The following is a 26,814-nucleotide window of genomic DNA, read 5'->3' as shown; positions in this document are numbered from 1 at the left end:
TACCAGAAATGAAAAAGATTCTGGTTAAATTTATACCCTAAAATCTTAATTTAAAAGGGGGTTGTAAATTAAATCAGCTCAAGGAACCTTTTAGTGGGAGTACAAGTTTAGTTTGAAAACAGTTCCAATTATGTTTTCCTTTTTTGTTCTCTTAATTAAGAATATTAAACGAGAAGAACTATGATAGACCAGCTTAAAAAAATATGGAATATTTTTGCAATTCTTGCAATTTTATCTTCATGTTAAAGTTGGCTGTAAAACAGCTCAGCTCATAGGACCTTGCAGTTACAGCAAGGCGACTTAAACAGAGTTCATTGTCTATCGCAATGTATTTCAAGCTGACTGCAAGTTTATCTACATGTCAAATACTCCAACTGTATTTATTGAACGCTTGCACAAGTTACAATTCCAGATTTCCAATTATATTTAAATAATTAAAAACAATTGGAAAAACACAACAAAATAATAATAATTTATATAATTTATTGTCTATTTACGAACGCCCGAAAACAGTCTCACGTTCCATTTCCGCTTGCTTCTCATATTAATCGAATATTTCTCGTTATGCAACTGTTGATTTATCGATTGATTTCAGATTCTTAACCGTTTCGCAGCTGTCGCTACCGCAACCGAGCGCTAATTGTGCGAGTGCATGTTAAATTTTTTACAAACTGACTGTGCGCTGTTTATTCGCAGGAAATTTGAGTCATTCGTGGTCCCCCCCCCACCTGGGGCAGCTGCTGGTTATTCAATTTAAATAATTATGGGGCGCTTGTCATTCAATCAAATTACGATTTCAATTTCATTTTTTGAGCATTACGCGAAGCTGTGTAAATGCGGAATTTTCTTTTATTGTCGCTAGACGTTTATATCTCGTTTCGCACAAATAAAAATTCATTAATTAATTACGCGCGCAATTTGGAGCGTTGTCAACCGGTTCGTGGCGGGGGCGGGGGTGGGGCGGGGTCTTAGCGCCAAAAATGGTTAAGCATATTATCGCTACCTTATTTGTCAGCGCTCAAATTACTTATTTATTAACAGCCACCGTCACCTCTTTCTCTTCTCTGCTTTTTTTTTCAGAAAAACTCACAGAGCGGCGGCAACAAGTGCTCCAGCAGCAGCAGCAACAACAACAACATCAACAACAACAATAGCAACAGCAACAACAGCGGGAGCAACAACAAAATGCACCGTTACTCTTGGGGCAGCGGGCACAGCCACAGCAGCTCGACCAGCCTGCACAGCAGCGCCACACTCGGCCTGGGCTCGTCGGGCAAAGATGACCTCTGGGCGGCCATTCAAACAAACTATAATTATATTATGGACACAAACCTGCTGGATACGTGTAAAGAGGCGCGGTTTGAAATTGAGGAGGCGCAGCCCACATCACGCGAGTCCAAATTTATGGGAAGCCAACTGCATGTAAGTACACTAGCAAGCGCCAGCTAGCGTTGAGTAGTTGCAACATGTATACCAAATGTCAATGCATACTTTTAGGTGTATGTAGCTTCAGTTAGCCTATTTGCACACCATTTCGTACTAAAATGTTGAACTAGGCTAAATTTACATTGGGAAATATTGTATTAATTAAATTTTTTTATTTATTATCACTTACTAGATTCTGGATGAAACGCAGCGACCGGAGGGTCTGTGCGAGGATCCTAAGGAATTGCGTCGCTGGCTACGCGAAATGGAAAATAAATTGGAAAATGCGCCAACTATTTCGGAATTAACATTGTATTGTAATTCGGAGTTGCAGCGCCATCTAGCAGTACACTCGGTAAGTTTGGTTTGTGTTATCAATCATATTTATAGCATACTCTAGGGCGGTCAAAGTTTCCGCAACATGCGTAAGGCAGCAGCATGAGGCTACAGAAAAAGGTCTGCTGACTATTTTATGAGATATTTAATAAAATGAATGGGCGTCGATATTTTAGCATTGTTGATTGCAATAAACAATTAACTAAGCTCTATATGTAATAGACAAATCCGTTGCTCGATTTGCATTTGATTGATAAATATGTTGCGTAGGTGGAAATGTTGCCAAAACATGCGTAAAGCTAAACTTAGTTTTTGATCAATTTTAAAGCGAGATATTTGATAAAAGTGAAATGAAAATAATGTGGGAATTGCTCAAGCGTAAAGAAAATATTTTTCTAAAATTAAAGAAAATTTCATATAAATTTATTGTACTCATATTTAATATGATACGTGATGTGCTTCTCGAAAATCTGTTTGGATTATGCAACTTTTGAACTTCAGTTAATTTTCTCTTGCTGCCACTCACAATTATGCCAAGCAATAAACACTTTTTGTACACTTTGCTGCCGTTTTTTTTTTGTTTTTCACTCTTCATTTGAAAACTATAAATTAAACTTTCAAAGAAAAGAAAAGGAAAACCTTCAAAGATACATAACGTTGATAACAAGCCATAAGCCAGACCTCAAGCCAGACACAAAAAAAACCCGAAGTAGAAAAAGAAGAAGAAGTAAAAAAAGCTGAGATACTAATCATAGGTAAAAGTGTAACGAAGTGAACAGAAAAATTACACGCATTTCATGCGGCTTTTCATTCGCAATGACTCTGGACTTTACGTATTTCTCGTATATAATATTATAATATATTTTCGTCTTCCGTCAGTGCGTGCCACATGGCGCACAAAGAAACCAAAAACAGAAAAAAACCTGCAGCCACTTGCCAAAGTTGCCGCCTATTCAAAAGACCGACAAGTATCTGAGAGCTTGTGCAACTAGGGAAATACAAAATACTTTATCTATGAACTGTGAGGGGGGGGGGGGGGGTGGGGAGGGGGGAGGCTCTCAATCAAGCCCCCCTTTTCCCAAAAACTCAAACCTTCGACAATGTTGCCTTGTTTTTGCAGTTTTTTTCATTTGAGTTTAAAAAAATTTTACGTATTAAAAGTAAAAATTACCTGTACAAAAAAAAATTGAAAAGTATTAAAAATCAAAAAAAATATCAAAGAATGGGTGCCAATTGCTGTAAATGTTGTTGTTGTTGTTATGAAGGCACACCGCAGCCTCCAAAGATGAAACGCGAAGTTAAAATCAAGCCCTCAAAGGAATATTGCCATAGACCCGACCTTCCACCTCAACCCCAACGCTCCAATATCCGTTGCCAGTGCCTGCCCAAGATAACTCCGAGTGTTATCTAAAGACTGGAGTCTTATGTGCCTATTTTGTTCCGAGGGGGGATTTCTATCTGTCTGCACAATATGTGAGTAAAATCTATGTGTATATGTGTGTGTGTGTGTGTGTGTGTGTGTGTGTGTGTGTGTGTGTGCGTGGCTCTGGGCCTGCAAATTATGCAATGAGAAAAGCCTGCGAAAAACTATGCGAGTTATTTGCAGCATACAAATCTAAGACGGAAGAGCCCCGCTTAGCCTTTGGGCTTGGCTGGCCACATTTGGACTGATTGAACATGACCATGACAGCTCCAGACAGCTGCCTGGATAATGTGATGTGTGTGTGCGAGTGTGTGCGAGTGTGTGTGCGAGTGTGTGTGTAGGTGTTATATAAGCCACTTTTCCAGCTGGTGAAAACAGAATCAAGTCGAGCATTGCCTTGGGTTAAATTTTTATCATTGTTGCGCCTGCATAACACGAAAAGCGAGAGTTTTTCTTTAATGCGGGAAAAGGCAGCTTAAGTAATATTGACTAAAGTATACCCTAGACCCCTAGGCACAGGGAATATGGGTAAGCTTCGCTGTTGAGAGCATAGCTGTTCACAGAGCATAGTAAAGGCTTACATGTATGTTGTTTGGGCGCAATATGAATGTCTTTTTGTCTTTCGCACTTCAAAATTGGAATATACTTCTATTTATCTCAAGAGCTTAAGAGAATAAAGTGGACGAATGGGTAAAGGGAACTTGCGGTACTAAGGTATCAAGGAGACTAAGGGTATAAAGAGAATTAAGGGTATAAAGGGAATTAGGAGTATAAAGGGTATAATGGGTATGTTTTTAACAGGGAAAAGAAAGCATCTCCCATCCCATTCATTAAGTTTATTCTTGGTCAGCCGAGTCGATCTAGCCGTTTCCGTCTGTTTGTCTATCCGCCTGTCCGTATGTATGAACTGTTCGGATTCTGAACCTATACCCAGTGCCCAAGCAGTACGAGCTTGTTTCCGATAATCGATAACTTCTACCGTTTTCAAGCAATCGATAGAAATCGATATCGAAATCCTGTTTTTTGAGCAAATCTCTTATTTTTTAAGAGACATGTAGTTTCTCGTAAAGTATATAAAGATGAAGTATATCTTTTTGCTAAAGCTTGGGCACGCTATTTCCAGTTTTGTTAAAACGAACAGCGTATATGCTAGTCGATTACACCCGACCAAAGCTTTCTTACTTATTGCGACATATACTTGCCCCAAGAAGAGGTTATGTTTTAGTAGAAAACTTAGGGTATTTGCTAGTCGGTAACACCCGACTAGTGCTTTTTGGTTGCTAGAATCGATTTTTAGCTTGGCATAAACATGTATACAAGTATATAACATGTATACTTGCCCCCCGAAGAGGTTAAGTTGTTTTTTTCACACATTTTCCACCATTGTACGTGAATTTAAAACCAAAAACTCTGTCAGTTATTTGAATTACAATTTCGAATGCTTGGAAAAGTTTTTTTGAAAAGGAATTTCTGAAAAATTTGCATTCCTCTTTCTTGCATATCGAAGTGTTGTTCAATAATATTTTCATTGATTTTCTCGCTAATTGAACATTCCATTTAAGTGCGCCTCATGGAATTTGCCAGCTTGATATTTTTTTACAAACCCCCTATCCTTGCCCCTGCCCCTGCCCCTTACCCCCCCTACTGTTAATATGAACCGTGTGTATAGAGCTTTCCGCCCGCTGCTTTTGGTATTTGCAGGCGGCAGGAAAACTCTCGACCCACGAGCCAAATGAAAGTAAACAGCAGGCAAGAAATCGAAACAACAATTGCAACAACAACAACAACAACAAAAACATTAACAACAACAACAACAAAACGAACTCTGTTAACCAAAATGCTCCATTGGCCAAAAAAGTGCAATCAGTTTCCTTTCGGCGTCGCCTCCGTTTTGGCCCACTGATTTACGACAATTGTTTTGTCACGTCGTCGATTGTCGGCTGGGGGTGTGCGGAGGAGGAGGGGCTGTAGGCAGTGGAGGAGGGGGCGGTGGGGGGGGAGAGGGTCTCGACGGCAGCCGAAATGTCAATTGCCCGAAAATGGTTAAACATATTTTCAATAAGTTGTTAGGCGTTTGTCTCTGTCGTTTGTTTGGCAGGCGGCACGCAGCAGCAGCAGCCCCCGCCCCAGCCCCAGATCACCCCCCCTCCCCCCTGCCAGTCACTTCCCTGTAACCCCGCTCAACCCCCGCTCGCAGCTGCAGTCGAGCAGTTGTCACTGTGGAGGATGCATTCATTTTGGCTACCACTTAACTGCAGCCAGTGGCAAAAGGAAAGGCACAACACAAGTAAGAGTGCTCTCATGGGAGCGTGCCCGACTAAAGAATACCCTGTGCCCAGCGAGGACTCAAGGCCAAGCCTCTTGGAATTCAGTTTTAGGCGTGAATATGAATATGTGTACGCTATAAGAGAGTCTACACACCAAATTTGGTGTCTCTAGCTCCTCTAATCCCCAAACAATGTTCAAAAAACGAGCGCTGAGAATCGATATTTATCGATATTCCCAACGACGTCAAGCCTTTTCCTGTTAAAATCTTTTTTAAAAGCGAGAGTTATACAAAAAGTGCAATATTCCGAATGTGTGTTTTCTATAAGAGAATCTACACATCGTTGAGTTTATGCTCATAAAACGGGCGATGATAATCGATAATTATCGATTGGCCAGTTAAAGCTTAAAAATAGAGATTATATATTTGAATGTTCAAGTCTTCAAATCAAATCAAAGTTAATTTTGTGATCTACTTTCTTCTGCCTGTTATATGCCTACGCACAAAACCAATATACCCCTTCTTCCTATGCGTACAGGGCATCAAAATTTGTCAGCCAGCGGCCGACTGTCTCTAGTATATATATACATACATTTGAATTCATGGCTCGCTTGGAGGATGAGTAGCTCCGTCGTCAGCTGGATGCTGGCCAGCTGCTGCTGCTGCTGCAGCGGCTGCTCGCTCCCATAACAAGCTGCAACGCACTGGAGAGTGGGCCTGGGCGTCGCCCCTTGGGTAAAACTAACTGCGAACTTTCCAAATATTAATTGAAATCTTTGCCACGGTTCGTTCTTTTTGCAATTGCAGCGAAGCGTAGACAATCATGTTGCATGTGGCATGTCGCCTATGTACCGCAGCTTAACAAGGATGTCTCTGTTTCGGCCGAGGCTCCAAAAATGGTGATAGGTGTTGCGAGTTGCTTGACTGGCAGATACCCTATACGCGGTTTAGGCAAAAATGTCATACATACTGTCAGCCGTACTGTGAGATATTTGTTTCAACCTTTTAAGGCTGTAGATAATTGCTTTTAAAATAAGTTGAACAAGTTTGATCGATCTGCAGATACCCTGTAATAATTAAAGCTTAAAGTTTGCCTACCTTCAATGTTAAAACCAAAACAGTATAAAGAGATAAAATAGGTTTAGAAATTCCCTTTGATAGAAAGTAGGCTCGATCACAAGATACCCTGTAATAATTATAGCTTCAGTAAGTTATGAGACCGACTTACAGTGCCCTAGTTTGAACGTTTGTACCGAAATAGTAAAAACAAATAGAAGTAACTACGATATTCCCTCTGCTTGAAAGTTTGTTTGATCATGTGATACCCTTTAATGATTAGTGCCTCTTAAATAACATAGTATGACACAGGATAATACAAGAAGGGGTAAAGCTTGATAGACTAGGCGATACACTATCTAGTGAGTTGATGGACTAAGATATACCCTGTGCTCAACAGAAGTCTAGCGTTAGCTGAGTTTTTGAAAAAACACGAAAATATAATTTGAAATCCTCTAAGAAATATTGCTCGACTATGACATACCCTCCGCTAGATAATATACTCTCTCTTCCGAGCTTAAGCTGTTGCCATGTTAGTATAGATCATGCTAGACTAAGAGATATCCTATGCTTATAGATATTTTTGAGATTTATCACAGTTGTTGGTACACCCTATATTTATCCCACGTTTACAGGGTATATCGAAGAAAAACAATCTTGTGTTTCTCTCGAGCGCCAAACAAAAAGTGAAGGTGGCGCAATTTGGTTGCCGGGATTAGCCAAACTCTGGCCATAACCAAAAAAAAAGCTGTAACCTAATGACAATGACAATTGATTATGCGGGTTGTGTATTGTGGATCGCAAATCGCGTTGCCGGATTCCAGTTTATTTATTTTTTGGGCGCCCAGGAAATGGTCGAGTTTGTCGCTAGTTTGGCTTTATGGCGGCCATAATTTAAAGTCGCCGCCAATTCGATTTGGATCTGTTTGCCAGTTGTTTGTCCAATTCTACCCACTGACCATTGTTGTTGCTGTTGTTGTCGAAGTCCTCCGCAATCTCTGCTCGATTTGCATAACAATTGCTGGACTGAACCTTTCGCCCAATAAGTTACGGTGGCTCCATTGGCCACCAGTTGCTGCCCAGTTGCCCGCGGTTAGCATATGCTCCAGCTGGACCAATAAAACATTACCGAATTAGCTGTAAAATCTCCGTTTGCCCAGATTTGATGCACTTTCCAGCGATTTGGCCCAGCAAATGAACCTTAAAATAAACTTTCCATTTAAAGCTGTTCATAATTTACAATTCGAAGCTCTGCCATTGTTGTTGCAGTTCACAAAATTATAGCCGAATAATTGTTGAAATAAAATTGTTTGGCTTGATTGGCCATTAGGGAGCGGGAAAGGGCATTTAACTAATCATGGACAATTTAAAGTAGCATATTATTATTAATATTTTTTGTTGTGATTTTTAACAATTCGAAGTATAACTTTCTACTGTGAACATTTCATAAGATGGCAACCCTAAAGCTGTGGCAGTCCAATTCGTCAATTGTCGACATGGCTTTAGTTGTGCTTGTCTTTAAGTTGTCTCAATATGCCTCATATTTGAGATTGTTATCGATATCACAATAGGTTAGATAGGTTAGTTAGCTGAATAGATTTGTATGGCAACTCTGTGGGCACTTATCTATTAGTTAATAGTCACTAGCGAAAACAACCCTAAAGTTCTATTTAATTTCGCCGGAAGTACCTTGAACCCTGAATGTTCTTTCAGTATGCAATATACTGGCTTAAAGCTCTGCCTGGCAACTCTAGACTTACTTTGGTTATCGATATTAGATATCCATTTCAATTCAAATAAAACTGAATGGCAACACTGGCAATACTATTGCTCGACTGATTGCTAGCTGCCAACTGGCATCTCTAAATCTAGCGTTTGCAGATGTGTGGCAACTCTAAAAGTTGTCTCTTGATAAATTTTGGCAATCCCTTACTTGAATTTTTTCGCTATTTGCAATCGATACGCTTTGTGCTAAATGCTGTAAAGAATGGCAACTCTGCCAGTTGTTTTTGATTTTAATTGTGAACGATGGCTAAGTGTGGCAACTCTGTCAGTTTACTTAGAATTACTGAAGCAATCGATGTTGGTTGAGTTGAAAAATCAATTTATCAAAAGTGTCATGAATTAGTTATCTATAGCTCCTACTCGTATATTATTGTTTTCTTTGCACATCTGGCAACCCTGCAGCTTGCACACTCCTTAAATACTACACTTAATTTCTTAAAAGTTTTACAACAGTTTCATTTGCCTTTCATCTGTCATCCACTTTGACAATCAATCTCGAAATTTATGAAAACAATTCAATTTGGTTTTGCACTTCTAGCAGCTATAAGAAAAACAAATCGAATGCCCTCTTGACAACCCAATCAAATATTTTCGAGTATCACAAGACGAAAAACCTTTCTCCTGCCAGTCTGACTCGATAAACTTGACATTGTTTGGCAAACACACACGCCCACAATTCATAAGAGAATCTCAACAGGAGAGCGGCACCGGATGATAGATAAAGCAATTGCTGGGCGGAGTAGGGGACGTTGGTGGAGGGGGGGGGTTCATAATTTCGATAGAGTTTCACTTTTCGCCATTGTTAATCGCATAGTTGTTATTACAATTTTTTCGTGATTTAAATTAACAATTAAACTCGATAATTAACAAAATGAAAACATGGTACGAGAAAAAAAAACAACATGGCAACACCCCTCTAAAAAAAACAGCAGAGAAAAATAACAACAATTTATCAAAGTTACCGACAATTTTCATGAGCCATATATCAAAAATATTATTTGGCCATAACAATACAAACTACAGACTACAACCTCAGACAAATCCAATAACGAATGCGATGACGACAACGAGGCTGAAAATGAAGTCATTACCACAGACAACAAAGCCAAAGACCCAAAGCTGAATCTAACCCCGACCAAACCCCAAAAAAACGCGCGAGTTGATGCGAGTCGAACCGTTGCCCCAAAGCACGTCATATGCGCAGAGCAGAGATCGAATTTGATTTCGTCATCAGCCATTTTTTTTGACTTTTTTTCAACTTGAAGTCAAAGTCAAGTAAAATTTATGACTACCATAATTACATTTTCCCCCAACTTCCCAACTTGCCAAGCTACAAAAAAAAAAAAAAGCAACTGCAATCGAAATATTTCAACTAAATTTGAAACTTTAATCGAGAAATGCATTTTGAGGAAGTCGCCAGCAACAAATAAAATCGAAACTGAAATCGATGCCAATAAAATGCATGAAATTTAAGAAGAGAAAAGTTTACTATAAATCTTTGACAATAAAAATGCAATGGCCAAAAGTTGAAAATGAGCCCAAATTCAAAAAAAAAAGTTAACTCCTGAACATAAAACTCACTTTCGAGCACAATTTATTTCGATATCGTTTCGTTTTCGATATGAATACCCTGTGGCTATTAGCACTATCTATGCAGGGTATTATAAAGTTGTGCCTTAAGTTTGCAGTGGGTGAAAGGTGACGTCTATATTCACTGAAGGTTTATTGTATATATATATAAAGTATAGAGTTAACAAAGCACATTTTCAAATATCGACAACTTTTCACATAGGCCCTGAAATCGATAAATGTAGAGCCCAAAAGAACTGTCAATATCTAAATTTAACATATAGATTCCATAGCTTGCGCAGATTAAAGCTAAAAAGGGAATATTAAAAATGAGGGCTTTAGCTTAAATGCATTTCTAGCTTATTTAAGACTTTCTATATCTTTTTGCAGGTCCCACAAATCTATAACTCGCTTTATAGCATATTTTGGTGACTGAGAACTAGCAATGCCAACCTAATTTTATAGCATGTGCAGATCAAGCTTACTTTAAATAATTGAATTTTTGCACCGACTTACCGATATCGATAAATGTCAATTCTACTTATCGAATAATCGAAATGCAGGTTTCCGTTTATCATATGCGTATCTAGCATATTTTACACTTTAGATAACTTTTCGAATGTGCCACAAATCGACAAATATCGATTACTTGCGTGTTTTTACAATATCGATAAATATCGATTACCAACTGTCCTGATTTGTTGAGCATATTTCAAATATTTTGAGAGCTTCGGAGTTGTATTTTGAACATTTTCTTTATTTTCGATATTTTCTATCAAGTTTTGGCAGGGTAACTGCCAGTCGAGCACGCCCAACTAGAGCACTTTATTTCGTTTTCGATTTTTTTTACAAATGAACATTTTTTCCACAATCCTTCCGTCGCTCGCCGCCCGCCCCTAAACAGTGAAAAATTCATGTACATTTCGAGCGAATCATTCAGGTTCATCATTAGCACCGAGCGAGCTGTGTGAGCATTGAGGAAAAGGGAAAGGCGGATGATTGTGACAGCAGCAGCAGCAACAGGCACGTCTGGAGTCGTCTAAACACTGCGACTGTCGCCATTTAATTGGCTCAAATTCAAGACGCGACTTGGATGAGTGCCAATTGCCTAGCCTAGAGAGGAGTTACACAGGGTAAGGCAGTTAGTGCCTTGAGCTTGCGTTTTAGTATTTTGTCTCTTCCTTTTTTTTTTCGCTGATTAATGAAGACAATATTTAGTTTTTTCGCCACCTTGTTAACGACTTTATGTTGCGCTTTTTTTTTTTTTTGGCAAATGACTGCGGAGAAAATTAAATTTATGAAATAGCCCATAAAATGATAGGAAAAAAAAATGAAAAATAAAACGAAAAACATTCAAGAAATGACGAGTCGCAATGGTGGGAGATGATGATGAGGCAGCTGCCGCTGCTGCTGTTGCTGCTGCTATTGCTGCTGATGAGCTTGGAAGGGTTATAAATGTGACTAAATTTGATATACGGCAAGGCACTCAAATGCCGTTAAAGCCAGACCCCAACAACTACAAATAACGCGGAAAGTCAGTGTAGTAGAAAGTCGGTTGGGAAAACTCTTAAATGACCCACAAAATGATTAATTTTAATGTGCGGTACTTTTAACATAGAACGTGGAAGCGGTTCTCTCACCTTACAGTATTTTGTGCTTTTTATTTAACACTAATGTGGATCTTTACCAAAATCTGTACAATTACTTATTCAGCTGCTAAGAGTTGCCAGCTTTGCTAACGAGGAAAATTATATTTTTCAATTACTTCTGGTGTTTACTGTGCGATGATTATGCATTAATATATAACTTGATTGTTTATTATTATTATAATTTTGAGGGAGAGGGGAGCTATAAAGCAAAATAGTCCGTATCCATCTTCAGTATGTGAAGACTTACATAGTACATTTATGACTCTAGCTTTTATAATCATTGAGATGTGCTTGTAAGCTTGGTTTTTTTTCCAATCGATATTTATCGATTTTGGGGATAAGTCGGTAATTGTAAACGAAAAGCAAAAGTCTTGTGCTGCGCATGTCAAACAAGAAAGCGTTTATATAGATTCAAAGTCGGCTGATTGATCAAGACTTTATATGTTTTAATATTGAGGCGAATCTTTCATCTGTTTGTAACACATTTGCACAAATCTTGTCCAATTTCTATGTGTTCAATTTGTAATGATAACGTTAATTCGATTCGCTTAACTTCGCCAATCTATATTTTATTACAAAGCTAGCTTGACTCTACTGTAGATCTAGAATATATATACTTTCTAATAATACACTGCTCTTTCAGGCAATTCCATTGCTACAGGCTATAACATATTAGTTGAACATTTTCTCTAATTTCTTATAAGGCCAATTCGACTCAAGTGTTGATCAAGAATATAGATAATATATAGTACAGATCTTATTTGGGCTACTCTATGGTTACAGGGTGTATAGGTTTTCAAGGCTAGTTCGACTCTCTTGTTGATAAGGTATAAAGTACTTTTGAGTATTGTCAAGTCCTGTTTTGACTAGTCTTTAAGGTCACAGGGTTTATTGTAAGCTAGTTTAACTCGACTGTTTTTGAATAATATATATATGCTTTACAGTATAGCAATGTCCCTTATGGTTACAGGGTATATATTCCTAAGGCTAGATCGTCTCGACCGTTGATCAGGAAAGCTACTTTATAGTATTGTCAATCCTTTTTTTGACTACTCTTTAAGGCAACAGGCTATACAAGTTGTAAGACTAATTTGATTCGACAGTTAATCAAGAATAAAGCGCCTTTATAAAATGCTCATGGCCATTTTTTACACTCTTCAAGTCAACAGGGTATATCATAAGCTAGTTTGACCCGTGAGAAATATATCTGCTTTATGGCATTGCAATGTACCTTCTGTCTGCAGGGTATATGAAATGTGGCATACAAATTTTATGCTTCAATCTCTTCGAGCAACTGTTTGTGTATATTTGCATTGCATTCAAGCGTAAATTGATAAAAACCAAATGGAATCGCGCGCTCCAGGCACAAGCAGCACTGCCAGACACACTGGAGTTGCCTGCCTTTGCCCGTCTTATGTCTATTGACTCCCGATTGCTCAAAAGATGCAACAGTTTTGATGCCAGTCTGTGGCTGCGGCTGCGGCTGCCTGGCACTGGCCAAGTAAAACCATTTGGCAGACTGTTGAGAATTGCGCACGCATCGAATGCTTTGCCCCAGCCGAGATTGCAAATTGATTAATGCCGTCTCTTGCCACTTGCCACTTGCGCAACGGGAGTTGACCAAATCCAATGCGAATCCGCAATGGATCACGCGCCACTTCCTGCTCGCCGTTGACCCACATTGCTGGCAAACTATAGATCGATGACCCACTACCTCCCCCTCGCCCTGTTCTGCCGTCGCCTTTCGTACTGTGTGTTGGCTTTAAAAAAAAAAAAAGAAGCAAATTTATGTGTTTTGCTTGATCCCAGAATTGTTAACAACAATTTAAGCGATGTTTGCCTTAAGCTCAAGGAATGGCCTTCGACCGTCTGTACACTCTAGCAGAGGGTATTCTGCAATAGAGCTTACAATCGAGACAGCTCTGACCCAAGATTTTGATTATGGCTCCATTTTGATGCTGACTTGGTATGGATTTGACATTAAGTTATATTTATTTATAGATATTTATTAGCATAGATCGATCTTCTATATCAGAATTTGTTACCAAGCAGAAACAACTGGTCGATAATTGAATTCTTGAATGAACAACATTTTGTTTTGTTTTGTGAAGTAAAAGGCTTTATTATGATTCTTAAATTGTGTCAGATACTTATCGAAATCGATTCACTATAGTTTTCGTAAATGCACAGAACTTTTCTATGACAATTCTTTTAATTTTTCACGGTATCTTGATGCGACTAAACAAATTATGTAATAGTTTTCGTAGAAGCACGGAATTTTTGAAAGACATTATTAATAAAAATTATTAATAATTATACATATATATAAAATATATATCTTGACAAGATATAGACTAACCAATTCGAAGCTTTAAATAATATTTCGGGCTGCAAAGCGGCTTTCAACCGAACCAGTTTGAACTCTGAATTCCTCTTGTTATTAATCATGAACCGAACTTTTGGGTATGTAAGCTGAACCAAGCTTTTATATTGCAAAAAAAAGAACTAAACTCATTTGACAAGATCATTAAATATGTTGCATTTATGCAAGGGTGTCTAATCGTCGGCTCCTAACTTTATTGGCTTGTCATGGCTAAGTGTATTTTATTGTCTGACGTTGCCAATTGTTGTTGTTGTTTGTTGCTTGTTGTCTTGTTAACGCTTTTTATTGCCTCTTCCAGTTGGCGTTTGCTTTTTCGGCTAGCCGCTTTATAAGTCTATTTGTCGTGGTCGCTCTATGCAGATGTATCTGCCAGATACATTCATTAGCCTGCTTTGCAGTTACACTTACCTTGCCCCCGAGCCCGCCTCCTCGACCGCTCGCTGCCTCCGTCTGCTGATTTATGCCCATTTGGCCAACATAATCTTTTGCCCGATGCAACGTCTCGTATTTAGACAATTTCCTATGCTGTCGCCCCGCTGTATGCTGCATGACCCCTCCTCCAAGTATCTTTTTTTTCGCTGTGCACACTTGCTTAAATTGTTTTTGGGTTAATTAAAATAACTAGGCAAATGAGCAGTTAGCTCTAGGCTAGCATTGAGAGGCGGCTGTGTGGTGGATAGGGAGGGTGGTGGGGAGGTGCAGCGGGGGGGCCAGTGGGTCAGCTGCAGCACGACGTGTGAACACGGCGAGTCAAATTAAAACTACAAGCAACTACTTCAGGAGGCTCCCATCTCGTTATGACTATGAATATGCAATGGGGCTATGATGATGACGACGATGACGATCTAACTCTCGGGTTGGGCAATTGCCTACTGCCTGCCTGCCTGCCTGCTTGCCTGCCTACCTAACTTATTTTCCTGGCCCGATCGGGTGCATCCAGCATTATGTGGCGTTTGTTGTTGGCGGGGCGCGCCTGTGCAATTAGTTGGCCCTGTGCAGCTGGCGTTTCAGCAATTTTGGCACGTTATCAAAGCGCGAAAAACTAGTTTTTCCACACCCAATGCCAAAGCTCATTCCGCTGGGCGCGTTCTTTATCTACTTCTAGTAGCTGCACAGCAAAAAAACTAAAGGTTAAAATAGTACAAAAGTAAGATACATTTTTTGCCTAAAAAAATTATTATATTAGTAAAATAAAGGCTTGATTCAAACCAAAAAGTCTTATTTTAGGCGCAAATCTGTGCTTAAGACAAGCTTTTGTTGTGTTCGAAATTGAACATTGCATTTAAATGAAGAATGTGGGAAACTAAACGCAATTCAGTTTGCGTGCATTTTAGCAATTTAATGGAAAGCAATTTCTGTGTATCTAAAACCAGCTTGATTTAAGTTTAATTCAAGCTTGACAAACTTAATCATAATTAATTTCAGTTTTAAACGTTTTAAAGACAGCTCTCTTTTGCCCATCCGTCAATGAAAACTGTTTTGAATATAATATTGCTTTAAAGTTAGTAATTTGTCGACTTAAATCAAGTTCCAACTGGCTTAAAACTAGCTCGTTTGATAACATTTATTTGGGGTTCTTTTTCGATTCGATTGCGACTCAAAATAAGTCCATTTCGATGCTTGTTCTATTTCAAGCAAACACTTTATTAAAATAATATTATTAGCACTCAAATCAAGCCAATTTTGGCTAAAGAAGCTAAAACTAAGCATAAAAATGGCCAGAAGTAATTGTTAAATTAAATTATTTGGTGCTGGGCTGCAGACAATTCAAATATCTCTCGGAAAAAATTCTTATAAATATATCTAACGAATTTTTCTCAGTGTATTTGTGATGTTTTCTCTATTAAAGTTTGGCCTCTGAGCTGCTGCTCTGCTTTGCGCTTTGTCTCTGGTTTCGTGATTGTTTTTACAAACATCGTGTGGCAGTTGGTTCTATTCTGGAACTAAACTGGTTGTCAACTCTGGGCAACATCATCAAATAAGGGAAAACTTGTCCGGCTCTGGCGTGTCGTTTCCTTTGCTCTCGCTTCTTGGAAAAAAAAAGAAGAAAAGCAAAAAGAATCTCTTGCATTTCCTTGGGAAATATTTGTGGCATTTGTCTTTGATTTGATTTGATTCGCGATTCCAACTGGCAACTCGCAACTCGCAACTGTGATTCTTCCTGCTCCGGTTAACGTTCAGTGGCACTTTTTCCATGTTTCCATTTTATTTGCTGTTTTGTGATCTACTTTGCTTGCAGTCTCTCTACCTCCCTCCCTCCCTCCCTCCCTCCCTCCCTCCCTCCCTCCCTCCCTCCCTCCCTCCCTCCCTCCCTCCCTCCCTCTCTCTCTCTTTCTCAGTTTTTGGCTAGAGCCACAATACACAACACAACCAGGAGGAGGCCAGCTGGCGGTGGTGTTGCTGCCACAAATCGTTGCAGGAAATCCGATTTGTGGTAAAAGTTGTTGCACTAAGCAAAACTTCCCAACAAGGCGACAAAACTAGCTGAGCGCATTTTGTGCGGCTTCTTGGTGTGAAATCTAAGCAAGTTATGTTTTGTGGGTGGTTGGGTCTTTGGCAGCGGTGCGGCAGTTAAAACCCAATGTTAATCGACAGCTTATATAATAGGGGTCACTGCCTTCGTTTATCGGGAAATGGAAAGCCTGAAAGTGGGGGTAAAAATAGAGTAGTTACGCTTGAGATTTCTTAAATGGTTAAAGCAGTCGATTTGTGAAGTATGCTACCAATATGAGAGCTACTATTAAAACAGTAGCCAGACATTTCCTCAGCAGAATCATAAACTAGATACAATAAAGATATATTTAGTCATATGCCAACTAGAAGTCCGCTAGGCTATAGTAGAAATCATTTAGTATTAAGTTAAGGATTTCATACAAATTATTAGATTTAAAGGCCCTTACAAAAGTCATGGTATTATATTATAAATAAATAAATACAGGAAAGCTTTTTGTATTTGTATGTAATATTTGTCTTCTAAGTAAATCGATCATCTATATGTACATAGATTGACTGATTATCTCACAGCCTAAAACGAATGCTAGTTTTTATACCCTTGTAGAAGTTCGATAAGTTTATCTAATTACTAATCGATATTCCTATTCAACTCATTCACATAGATTCATACTCAAATTATTGCTTGAAACTCTCTGCATAGAAATTTTATTTCTAACCAACATTTCAACTCGTGTATCTCAATCGAATAATCGATAGATGCATAATCATCTCATCTGCCGTTTGCAACGTTTAGCCATAATAATAATATCATGATATTCACACAGAACTCGGATCATTTGTTAGTTTAGCACTCGAAACGAGTTGATTCATTAATCATTCATTCACTTGTCCCAGCTGTGAAATCGATAGTTCCGCCGTGAAGATCATAAGTCCAAGTGCAAGTTCAGCTCGTCTGCAGTCACAAATGATTTTCTTCTTCTTCATTTTAGCTATATGAACTGTTATTGTGCATAAATGTGGCAAGGTCCTTATGGGGCATGCCCCGGCCGAGTGGGTGGCTGTTAAATGCCGTTATACGAGATGCTTCGCACAGCTGCAAAAGTTGACTTCAACACTCGCTGCCTGTCGCTGAAGTGGCACCAAAAAGAAAAACTAAGTGCTCGGGTGTGCCCGACTAGGAGATGCCCTGTACGTATAAGCTAGCTGTCGTTGCAAGCATTCGATCTTTATCGTGTAGGAGATACCCTGAGTGCAGAAGCTAGCTGCCGTTACAAAAATTCGAACTTTATTGAATATATCTTTTATATAAATCAATATTTATCGATACTATGCAAATTGAAGGATATATCGGAAGAAAAGATAAGTACAGTAGCACAGCTTATCTTTAAATACAAAAATGTTGATTGCTTATAGACTAGATAAAATGTTGTGTAGTCGAGAGTTCGAGAACAGACAGATGGACAGATTGATGATCAGATGGACATGACAAGATCGAAGAATATCTATATATATATATCTAATAGGATCGGTATGTGTATCAGATACGAGAATATATTTTTCGCTATGCTATAGGTAGCTGCATGAATATATATATATATATACTTAATTGGATCGGTTTATGTATGATGGTTTATATATATGATCGCTATGCACAAACCGAATATACCCTTTTCAACCATTTCTCAATAGGTTCAGGGTATATAAAATAGTGCGTGGGTGGCCTGCAGACTGCACCACTCGGCTGCACCACTCGCTGGCATTCGCAACAGCAGCAGCAACGGCGGCGGCGACTCCTCATCGTGCCGGCTGCTTCATTAACACTCGCTTCGGTTGGTTGTTGGCTCTTTGTTTGCAGCTTTGCAGCTTTTGACACTCAACACGCTTAACTTCAAAGCGCAGCGATTAATCTTTTTGGCCAGAGAAGATATATTCATATATATATATATTCCGGCGGATACGCTGCAATTTGCGCTCATTTAGTTTTTGCCGTCTGGCCAAGATTCTGGGCTTGGGATTGTGCAGCTCTCGCAACTCCATTTCACACCCTGAGCGAGAGGGAGAGAGGGAGTGTGAGAGGAGGGGGCACTTGAAGTTTCACTTCACCAAGTGGAGGAGCGGAGCCGCCGCCTCATAAATCATCGCCCAGGTGACTGTGGGCGTTGCCAGCGTCCATTAGAAGCTTACGCAGGCGCAGCTGTCCCAGCTGCCCCTCTCCCCCTTTCCCTACATCCAATCATATTGCTGCTGCCCTCCTGCATGTTGCAAGTTTCTCCCGACTCATTGTCAGCTGCTGCAGCTTGGAGTTCAGTTCGCAGGCGTCGAGTGATTTGCTATTTTCATATTGTTCCAGATTGGCGTTTTGTTTGCCACTTGATTGTTGTTGTTGTTGTTGGCGCTGTCTGAGATTGGCCAGAGTCCGTGGCTTGGCCGCCTTTGTGGAGCACTGGGTCAGCAACAGCAACAGCAGCAACAGCGGCCGCAGCAGCGTCTAAAAATGCACTCAACTGTGAAAATTCTATGAAAATTGTTTATTGTTCAGTGATTGAATTCAATTTGGCGTGCGAAATGCTCACGTCAAAAAAACTCTTTTTTTTTATTTTCCTGAGCAAACAAACGCGAATCAGGCGATCAAAGCGATCTCTCAATGAGATCTCAACGCGAGATCTCCATGTCAAGATCTTGTAAATCATTTTTGTGCAGTTCAAGAGTTCACCGATTATGCACTCAAATGCGAATGTAAATTTGAAGCTATGGGAACAAATTTGGGGCGTTTTCGTAGTGGCAAATTTAGAAAGGAGCCGGCCGGCTCGGGCAGACATATTCTCACATAACAAATATCTATATACTATTTTTGCGAATTGTAGTCTAATTTAAAAGCAGAGAAAGAAACTAAGGAAAATGAGTAATAAATCATACATTAAAATCCGTTGAGGGAATTCAATTTCTAGAAAGGAAGTATGCTTTTTAGGGACTTGGAGAAGTTTAAAATTTTTGGCTTGACACGAAAACTAATGCTAATGCTTATGCTAATGCCAATGCTAATGCTAATGCTAATGATAATGATAATGATAATGATAATGATAATGATAATGCTAATGCTAATGCTAATGCTAATGCTAATGCTAATGCTACTGCTAATGCTAATGATAATGATAATGATAATGATAATGCTAATGCTAATGATATTGCTAATGATAATGCTAATGCTAAAACTAATACTAATACTAATACTTATGCTAATGCAAATGCTAATGATATTGCTAATGATAATGCTAATGCTAAAAAGACCCACTATTTTCTTACTCTCCGAATAGAAAACTACAATTATCAAACCTTTTTAAACTGGACTAACTCAAAAAATTTCATTCCCAACAAATCATACCATTTAATGCATACATCTAGATGAAGCAAAAATGCATTTATATGCTATTTATAGAAATGATTCACCAAGATTAAAACAATTCAAGCTTTCAAATGTGCCGTAAAGTGCAAAGGAACTATATAATAACGATTATTATTGCAGCTGCTGCAACATTTTTATCGAATACAGAAGGCCTTGTTGCTCTCCTGTCAGGTGTTTATGGCCGGCATTTACGTTAATTCTAGCATTTGAAATGGTAAATCTAATTTCGCACTTTATGGCATTTGGTGGGAATGGGCTGTAATTTCGTGTAAAGTTTATTGCCGCCCGTTGCCACATTCCAATTTGGCCGCTTGCTCCAGATATTATGCAATCCGTGGCTGTTGCGCACTTAAGAACATTCTCATTATCGAATTACAATCTGTGGCTGTGTTCGTCTCTAATAGCCAAGTTGTTGGCCAGGTTATTATGCTAGTTCGATTCTCGATTCTCGATTCTGGCTGCCTTTCATCTATTTGGCTTCTGCAATAACTTTCCAACCACGCAACAAGCGGCGGTCGCCGTTGTTGCTGTTGCTGCTGCGGTTTGATTATTATTTTTATTGGTCGACTGTGGCCTGGCGCAGAGCGCATCGACAGCAATTGCCAAGATTGCGTCCTCCTCCAGCAGCAACAGCTGCCTGATCCTCCTCCTCCTCCCCGAACCTCCCTCTCCTCCTCCTCCTGAGCGCTTGCTGCTGGCATTTTGTGTTCATGTTTTATCTGTTGACTGTTTTGCTCCTGTGGCAGAGCTGCATCCACACGAGGAAAATGCGGAAAATTGTTCGTACATTGCCTGCTAAACTGATGCCTTGAAATGGAAAACTTTACGACAGTGCAACGCATAAGCTCTTATCATTTGTTGCATCTCTCAAGGCAACGACAGCGGAGGGGGTTAGGGGGTGCGGGGGCTACAGTAGAGAACTTGAAAGTTGTAGATGTGTGTACTCTTTTTTTTTCTTCGTGCATTTTTGTATTTTTTTTTTCTACTGCAGGCAATTCACTTTTCTATTTATCATGCGAGTGGAAAATGGGAAATTAAAGTTATTGTCTTTGTGAGAGACAAAAAGAAAGCAAAGAATAGAAAACTGGCGCAACGAACTGCAGCTGAAAATGCCTTGGAAAGTGAACTGGAAGAGGAAGCTGCATTGGTTTTAGAAAAAAAAAAACCAGAGCAGAATATTTTGCGAGCTGACGAAAATTAAATACACTTGCAGACAGATCCATATAATCCATATGCCTTATGTTCTCCCGATGTTAGCTAGGTTAAACTTTTTCACCCGGTTCCCGCCCATAAAATTGTGGAATCCGTCCGTACTATTTTGTACTTTACTTCTATTTAAAAATATGTTTAAAATCTATCGAATATAGAAGAATATTGAAGAAGAAAAGTTGGAATCAAAGGTTTGTCTTGTGGTTAGAATTTTGAAGCCAACGTATTTTCGATCATTATGAACTCTTGACCCGCATTCTCCATCCAAGATTATGCTGAAATAATCGTTAAATCTTCCGCATTTTAAAGATATTTTTAATGACCAAAAAGTTTTCTTTAAATTAAATAAGAAACCAAACCTTTTCGATGTTAAGCTGATGTTATTTTGTCAAGTATTCTAAACATTTTGAAAAAAAAATATTTGTTTAATCATGAAGCTTGGTCGAGATATTTTCAAGGAAAAAGATATATTTTATACACACATAGCTTTTGTCTAATTGTTCCATAGACAGATATAAGAACTCAGTAAAATTGTAGAGTATGTTAAGGATGTTTTAAAAAATATAGATAAGATACATTTTAGATAGATACTTTTTATGGCAAGAATATAAAATAGCCTAAATATCGTCTAGGTTAACTCTTAGTTCTTGCTCAAGAGCTTATATACCTAATGAACTCTCTCTGATTCCTTCCTCAATTTGGTTACACAGTATGTGATAGATTTCGTATACCCTGACCAAGTGTATGAAAAATCTCTGCTACTCTCATCAAATGCGCCATAAATGTTGTGCCAAACAATTAGCCAAAGAATCGAACTACTGAATTGGCCAACTCGACTGGCGATTGGCAGCTGTTTCCTGGCCCGCATGCCTTGATTGCCTATGTGGGCGAGTGAAAGCAGCAACAAAAGCAACAAAAAACAATAATCTTGGCCAAAACGATTGAACTTGCAGCAACTGTTGTTGTTGCTTTTCTTTGCCATCAATTAGAGCGGACTTAAAACTGGGCCTGAGACCTGAGACAGAAACTGAGACCTTGCGCTTGAAACTTCAATTAAACGCTGCAAGAAAATCGTGCATAGACAATATTTATCAATCACCATTATTCTAACTGTTTTCGCAAAGAGTTGACTTCAGTTATGTGTTTATAAAGAAGCTGCAACGATTTTGCAAAATAGATACAGGCGAGTGTAACCGACTGCGCCATACACTGTGCATTACACAGCAGTTGAAGAGACTCTCGCTTGTTTATTGGTGACTTTAAAACTTAGTCCACTTTAAACTGCCACGATTCTTAAACCTGACTGCGCCATACTCTGTTCATAGTGCAATTGCGGCTGAATGAAATTGTAAGAAGTTTTCTTGTTTGTTGGTGACTTTAAAACTGTAAGCTCAGATATTTAAAACTGGAAAGAAGCTAAAACTATTTTATAAATAGGTATTTCGTGGTCCATCAAAGCCTTCTTTTTGGTGGCTCTTAGGCTGTAACACAATCAATGAATTTCAAACTGTGACTTAATATTAACACTAATGGGATTGGGTACTGTGAATCCAGTAATTGTAAAACTGTAACTATTAAAAATTGATTTTTTGCAATTTTGATGCTGCTCTGGAAGTGGCCTAATCTGTAAAGAAGAAGGGGGGATTAAACTCTATATATGTAGAATTCCTGGATTTTCCTGCCCCCAGTGGACGTGGCCAACCAATTGTAACCCTTTGTCCAACGGGGATACACTCGAGAACCTTCAAATCTTCAAGGTTCTAGCTTCAATAGCAGCGCTCAATCAGGCAGGCAGACATTACACAAAACCAATATACCCGTTTTCCCCTATTGAACAGGGTATTAAAACCGTAGCTGAACCTAACTTGGCTAAAAACTCATAACAAACGCAAAAGTTCAGTCGGCAGTTCAGTAGAACGCGCGCAGTCAGCCAAGGGGAGGGTTGCGCTGCAGAGTGAAAGGGTAGCGGAGAGAGGGGCGGGGCGGTTGAGGCAGGAAGGTTGCTACCGCGCATCGGTCGGTGCATGCCACAATGAACTCGCAACTTTTAACTGTTTTTCCACGTCGTCGTCTGTGTTTGCGATTTGTGAAAGCTTCTGCTGCTGCTGCTGCGGCTTCTGCTTCTGCTTCTGCTTGCAGCTTCTGGCCGAGGAAAATGAGTTTGCGCTTCGGCTTTTTGAGCCGCTTCTAGTTGCCGCCGCACTGTGGTCGTCACGGCTCACTGCTGGCTGTTGGCTGGCTGCATGCAACAACTTGGCCAACAAAACAGAGTTCTGCAAACAATGCATAAATTGTGCGCGCAAAAAAAAAAGGCCAAAGCGACATTTCAAGCGACCAAACACGAAAGTAGTTCAAACTCTCCCGACGATATGCAAATATAAATGCAAGCGGTTTTTCGTTTGTTTTTCAGCTTTTTTTTTTTTTTGGCCAGAGCTTCTCTGGCTCCCCTGCCTGCGCTTGCCTAATTAAAGCTACAGAGATGCCCGCTGTGCGGACATATTGGCCAAGAAAATATGCCTAATAAATAGCTGAAATGAACCCACAAAGATTTGATCGAAAAATGTCCAAAGTTCAGGCAAAGGTCAGCCGAGACGCATTTTAAGCTTTATTTTGTTACTCTTTTAAGATTTGAACTATAATATTTTGTTTATGTGCTCATTTTAATCTTCTCTTTCTCTGTTAATTTTCAGGTAAGCAAAATGTGTGGCACAAAATCAACTTTTACCCACAGCTGATGTTTGCGTTTACTCGTATTTTATTGCCACGTAAGTAGCACGATCATAAATCAGAGGCAACATCTGCACAGACGGAAGTGAGTGGGGAGAGGGGGCAGCCGCACTGTGGGTTGGGGGCAGCCACGGTATATGAAGCAGACGCGCAGCTATGAAAAACAAAAAAAAAGGTCGGTTTGATGATGTCAATGTTATGCAAAAAACCCTTCAAATGTTAGTCATGGACAGAGCAAGATTGAGGGGAATTGAAACAGAAAAACAAACCAAAATAACTAGCGCAAAATGACTCAAGAAGAAGACATTTTAAAACAGAATTGGATTATAATGAAATATTAATCAATGTCAAGGCCACAAACGTGAAGAAAACTACAAAAAATTCGGATCAAGAATAATAGATATGAAACTTGTAAGGAGTAGTATGTTATTTTATACATTGTACATGTATCTAATATTTATTTAATTTATATTAAAACCGCACGCATTCGCTGAAGCCAATGTTAATCGATATATAAAATTCAGATCTTTCTACTTTTTTTTATTTAATTGCCAGATTGTTATCGATAGTTTTTCTAGAAAAGTTCTTTACTGCAAAACACAGCTTTCATTTTCTACGGCTACTCACGAATTTTTTGAAGACTTTATATAATATATCCTCAGATCTATCTCTTATTTATAGCTTGATTGTTATCGATAGTTTTCCTAGAGTAGTTCTATAGAATACGGCTCTGTCATAAAACACAGAGCTCCTTACTTCCCTTTATGTATTTAAAAATCCTTTTTCTAGAAAAGTTCTCCACTCCAAAACACATTAAAAACTCGTGCACTTTTTGAAGACTATATAATATTTCCTCAGCTCTGTTTCTTATTTATTTGCCTGATTTTTATCGATAGTTTTCCTAGAAAAGTTCTATCAAATATTGTTTTTGGCCAAACTGAAATGCTCTTATTATCTATCATTGCCTTTCTATTAAAATTTGAAAAAAAGTATATTCTAGAATATGGTGTAGAAGAAATTTGCTTTTTAATTAAGTCCCCCTCTTAGATCTTTCCATTCCATATTATATATTGATATATATCGATATCACTAGCAGTAATCGACATATTCTACCGATTCAAAACGGAACAAATAATAAAAACTTACCAAGAAAAATGTCAAAATCTGAAGAAAACAAAAAAAAAGGTAAAGGAATAGTTTCTAAAATTCGAATCGGCGTCTAGTTTCCCATAAATTTTGCCTTTCCATTCCCTATTTATGGGCATTATTTTAATCGATCGTTTTCTCAGGCCCAAATACTCTTCATTTCTTTTGGCCCATTCACATGCCACGCCCAGCTCATTCGAGTTTAAAAGATCTGCTTAACGCCGTAAACAATCTGTTGCGCAGCTTTGACAAATGCCCAAAGATTCATCAAAGTTTTATGAGTTTTCCCTTTTCTTGCGGCGCATCAAGCCCTGACTTTATGGCGGCAAATTTGCCATAAACCTTTTTTTTTTTTTTTTTCGAAATAATTTTACGCATTTTTCGAATAAATTAATTTGCTGTTTGGTGCCTCTGTCAGCTTTCAATGGCTATCGAATTTTGTGCAATGTTTTACAATATAAATAATTGGGCTTGTTATGAAATTTACATAAATTTGTTTATGGGTAGGAGGAGGCGGAGGAGGTGGAGGGGGGAGTTAGGTGGTTCTACATGGGGGCTACGCGTTGTTGTTGTAGGCCCTGTCGGTGCGTATCTTCCAAAGTTGTTTTGACAGCCGCGACCCGTTCTCGATTTTCTTAGTGTGCGATCATTTGTCAAATCTTATGTTTTTTTTTCGGCCTTTTTCTCTCTCGAGATTGTCTTCTCATTTTGCCTTGGCTATCACCGCCCGCGGCTAGCCCGAATTTTTTGAGGTCCAATTTCATTTTGAAAATGGCTTGTGAAAATTAATCAAAATGTAAAAGATAAAAAAATTGGCCTGGCCCTTGCATAATATTAGTTTGAATTTCTTTTGTTTATATGATTAATTTGCAAAGATAATATGCGAGACTGGCATTAAAACTTCATTAGTAAAATGCGTTCGCTGAAGGTGTGCGGATTATGCAAAATCAACTCCAATAAAGATAATTAAATGCGTTGAAGGTGGCATTCAGACTATGCAAATTGAACCCAAGGAGATAGTGCCACAGATACGAGAATAGAGCAAAATGAATACGGCTTTAATAGATGGGCACAAAAGAAGAAAACAACAAATATTTGCACACACAAATTTAAATACATTAATATCTTCATTATATGGAAACTCAAGAAAGAAATTGGAATTATCCAGAAAATAAATGAGTAAAGTTAATGAGTAGCAGAATTTACAATTCATTGGATGCATTTCAAAATTTGGTGACATTTTTTCTTTCAGTTTTTTAAGACTTTTATTATAGCCCTTTTTAGAAACTGATCCAATAACAAACTCAATTTTTAAACAAGTATCTGAAACCCGGCACTGCAAACATTTTCATTTGATTTTTTATTTAATTCTGCGAAGTAAATTGAAGCTTCACAATGTGAGCCTGGAGGTATTATTCGTGAATAATTAAAAGTCATTTTCTCTTATGATATCTCTTCATTAAGCTTTCCATTCAATATTCACAAGATATATTTGTATAATCCAGCGCCTGGTTTGACTTTATGGACATGTTAAGAACATTTTACATTCCACCCAACACTAACGGACTGTTTAGCACCTTTTGAACTGCTGCGCTCTAAAGTCATAGACCCTATGCCAGAAATCCCTGAGAATGAAATGTTCGCCTGCTCGATGTTCTCCTATCTGCCAGGCATTTCCTATACAAATGTTAATGCGCGAAATTCCAGGCGAACAATACAATAACAGCCACAATTTAACACCCACACACGAGCAAAAGGTACAGATACATATGCATAGATACAGATACAATGTAGCGTGCAATTAACAGGCGACTTCCTCTCTGCCTGGCTGCAACAAAGCCAGAATCGCCAGGCAACAAGTGTCCAATAGACAACCAAAAAGTTGCGCAACAAATGTTGCTAAGCGACATGCTGCTAAGCGAGAACATGCTGCAGCAGCTTTTGTGCGCGCTCGAACATGTATGAAGCGAGTTGCAACTCTGA

The 26,814-nt window shown here is 38.8% G+C and overlaps 1 protein-coding gene and 1 long non-coding RNA gene across 5 annotated transcripts in view; both read left to right on the top strand.

Moving 5' to 3' along the window:
- The window catches only part of klar (klarsicht), a 166,040-nt gene that overhangs the window by 51,135 nt on the left and 88,091 nt on the right, over nt 1–26,814 (top strand). For all 4 annotated transcript variants that reach the window (XM_064690261.1, XM_064690258.1, XM_064690257.1 and 1 more), the window contains exons 3-4: nt 1,081–1,422; nt 1,619–1,780. In XM_064690261.1, coding sequence (XP_064546331.1) covers nt 1,081–1,422; nt 1,619–1,780 — 504 coding nt within the window. The remainder of the gene's footprint in view (nt 1–1,080; nt 1,423–1,618; nt 1,781–26,814) is intronic.
- LOC135433907 (uncharacterized) lies at nt 2,866–24,208 on the top strand. Its single transcript, XR_010437156.1, has 2 exons — nt 2,866–3,234; nt 23,649–24,208. It is a non-coding gene; the product is annotated as an uncharacterized LOC135433907 (long non-coding RNA).

This window comes from Drosophila montana, unplaced genomic scaffold, assembly GCF_035044405.1.
Source record: "Drosophila montana isolate Dmon_TW-CO22-7 unplaced genomic scaffold, ASM3504440v1 contig_3240_1, whole genome shotgun sequence".
Lineage (NCBI taxonomy): Eukaryota > Metazoa > Arthropoda > Insecta > Diptera > Drosophilidae > Drosophila > Drosophila montana.
Note: the sequence above shows the minus strand (reverse complement) of the source record. Positions and strands in the feature narration are given on the sequence as shown.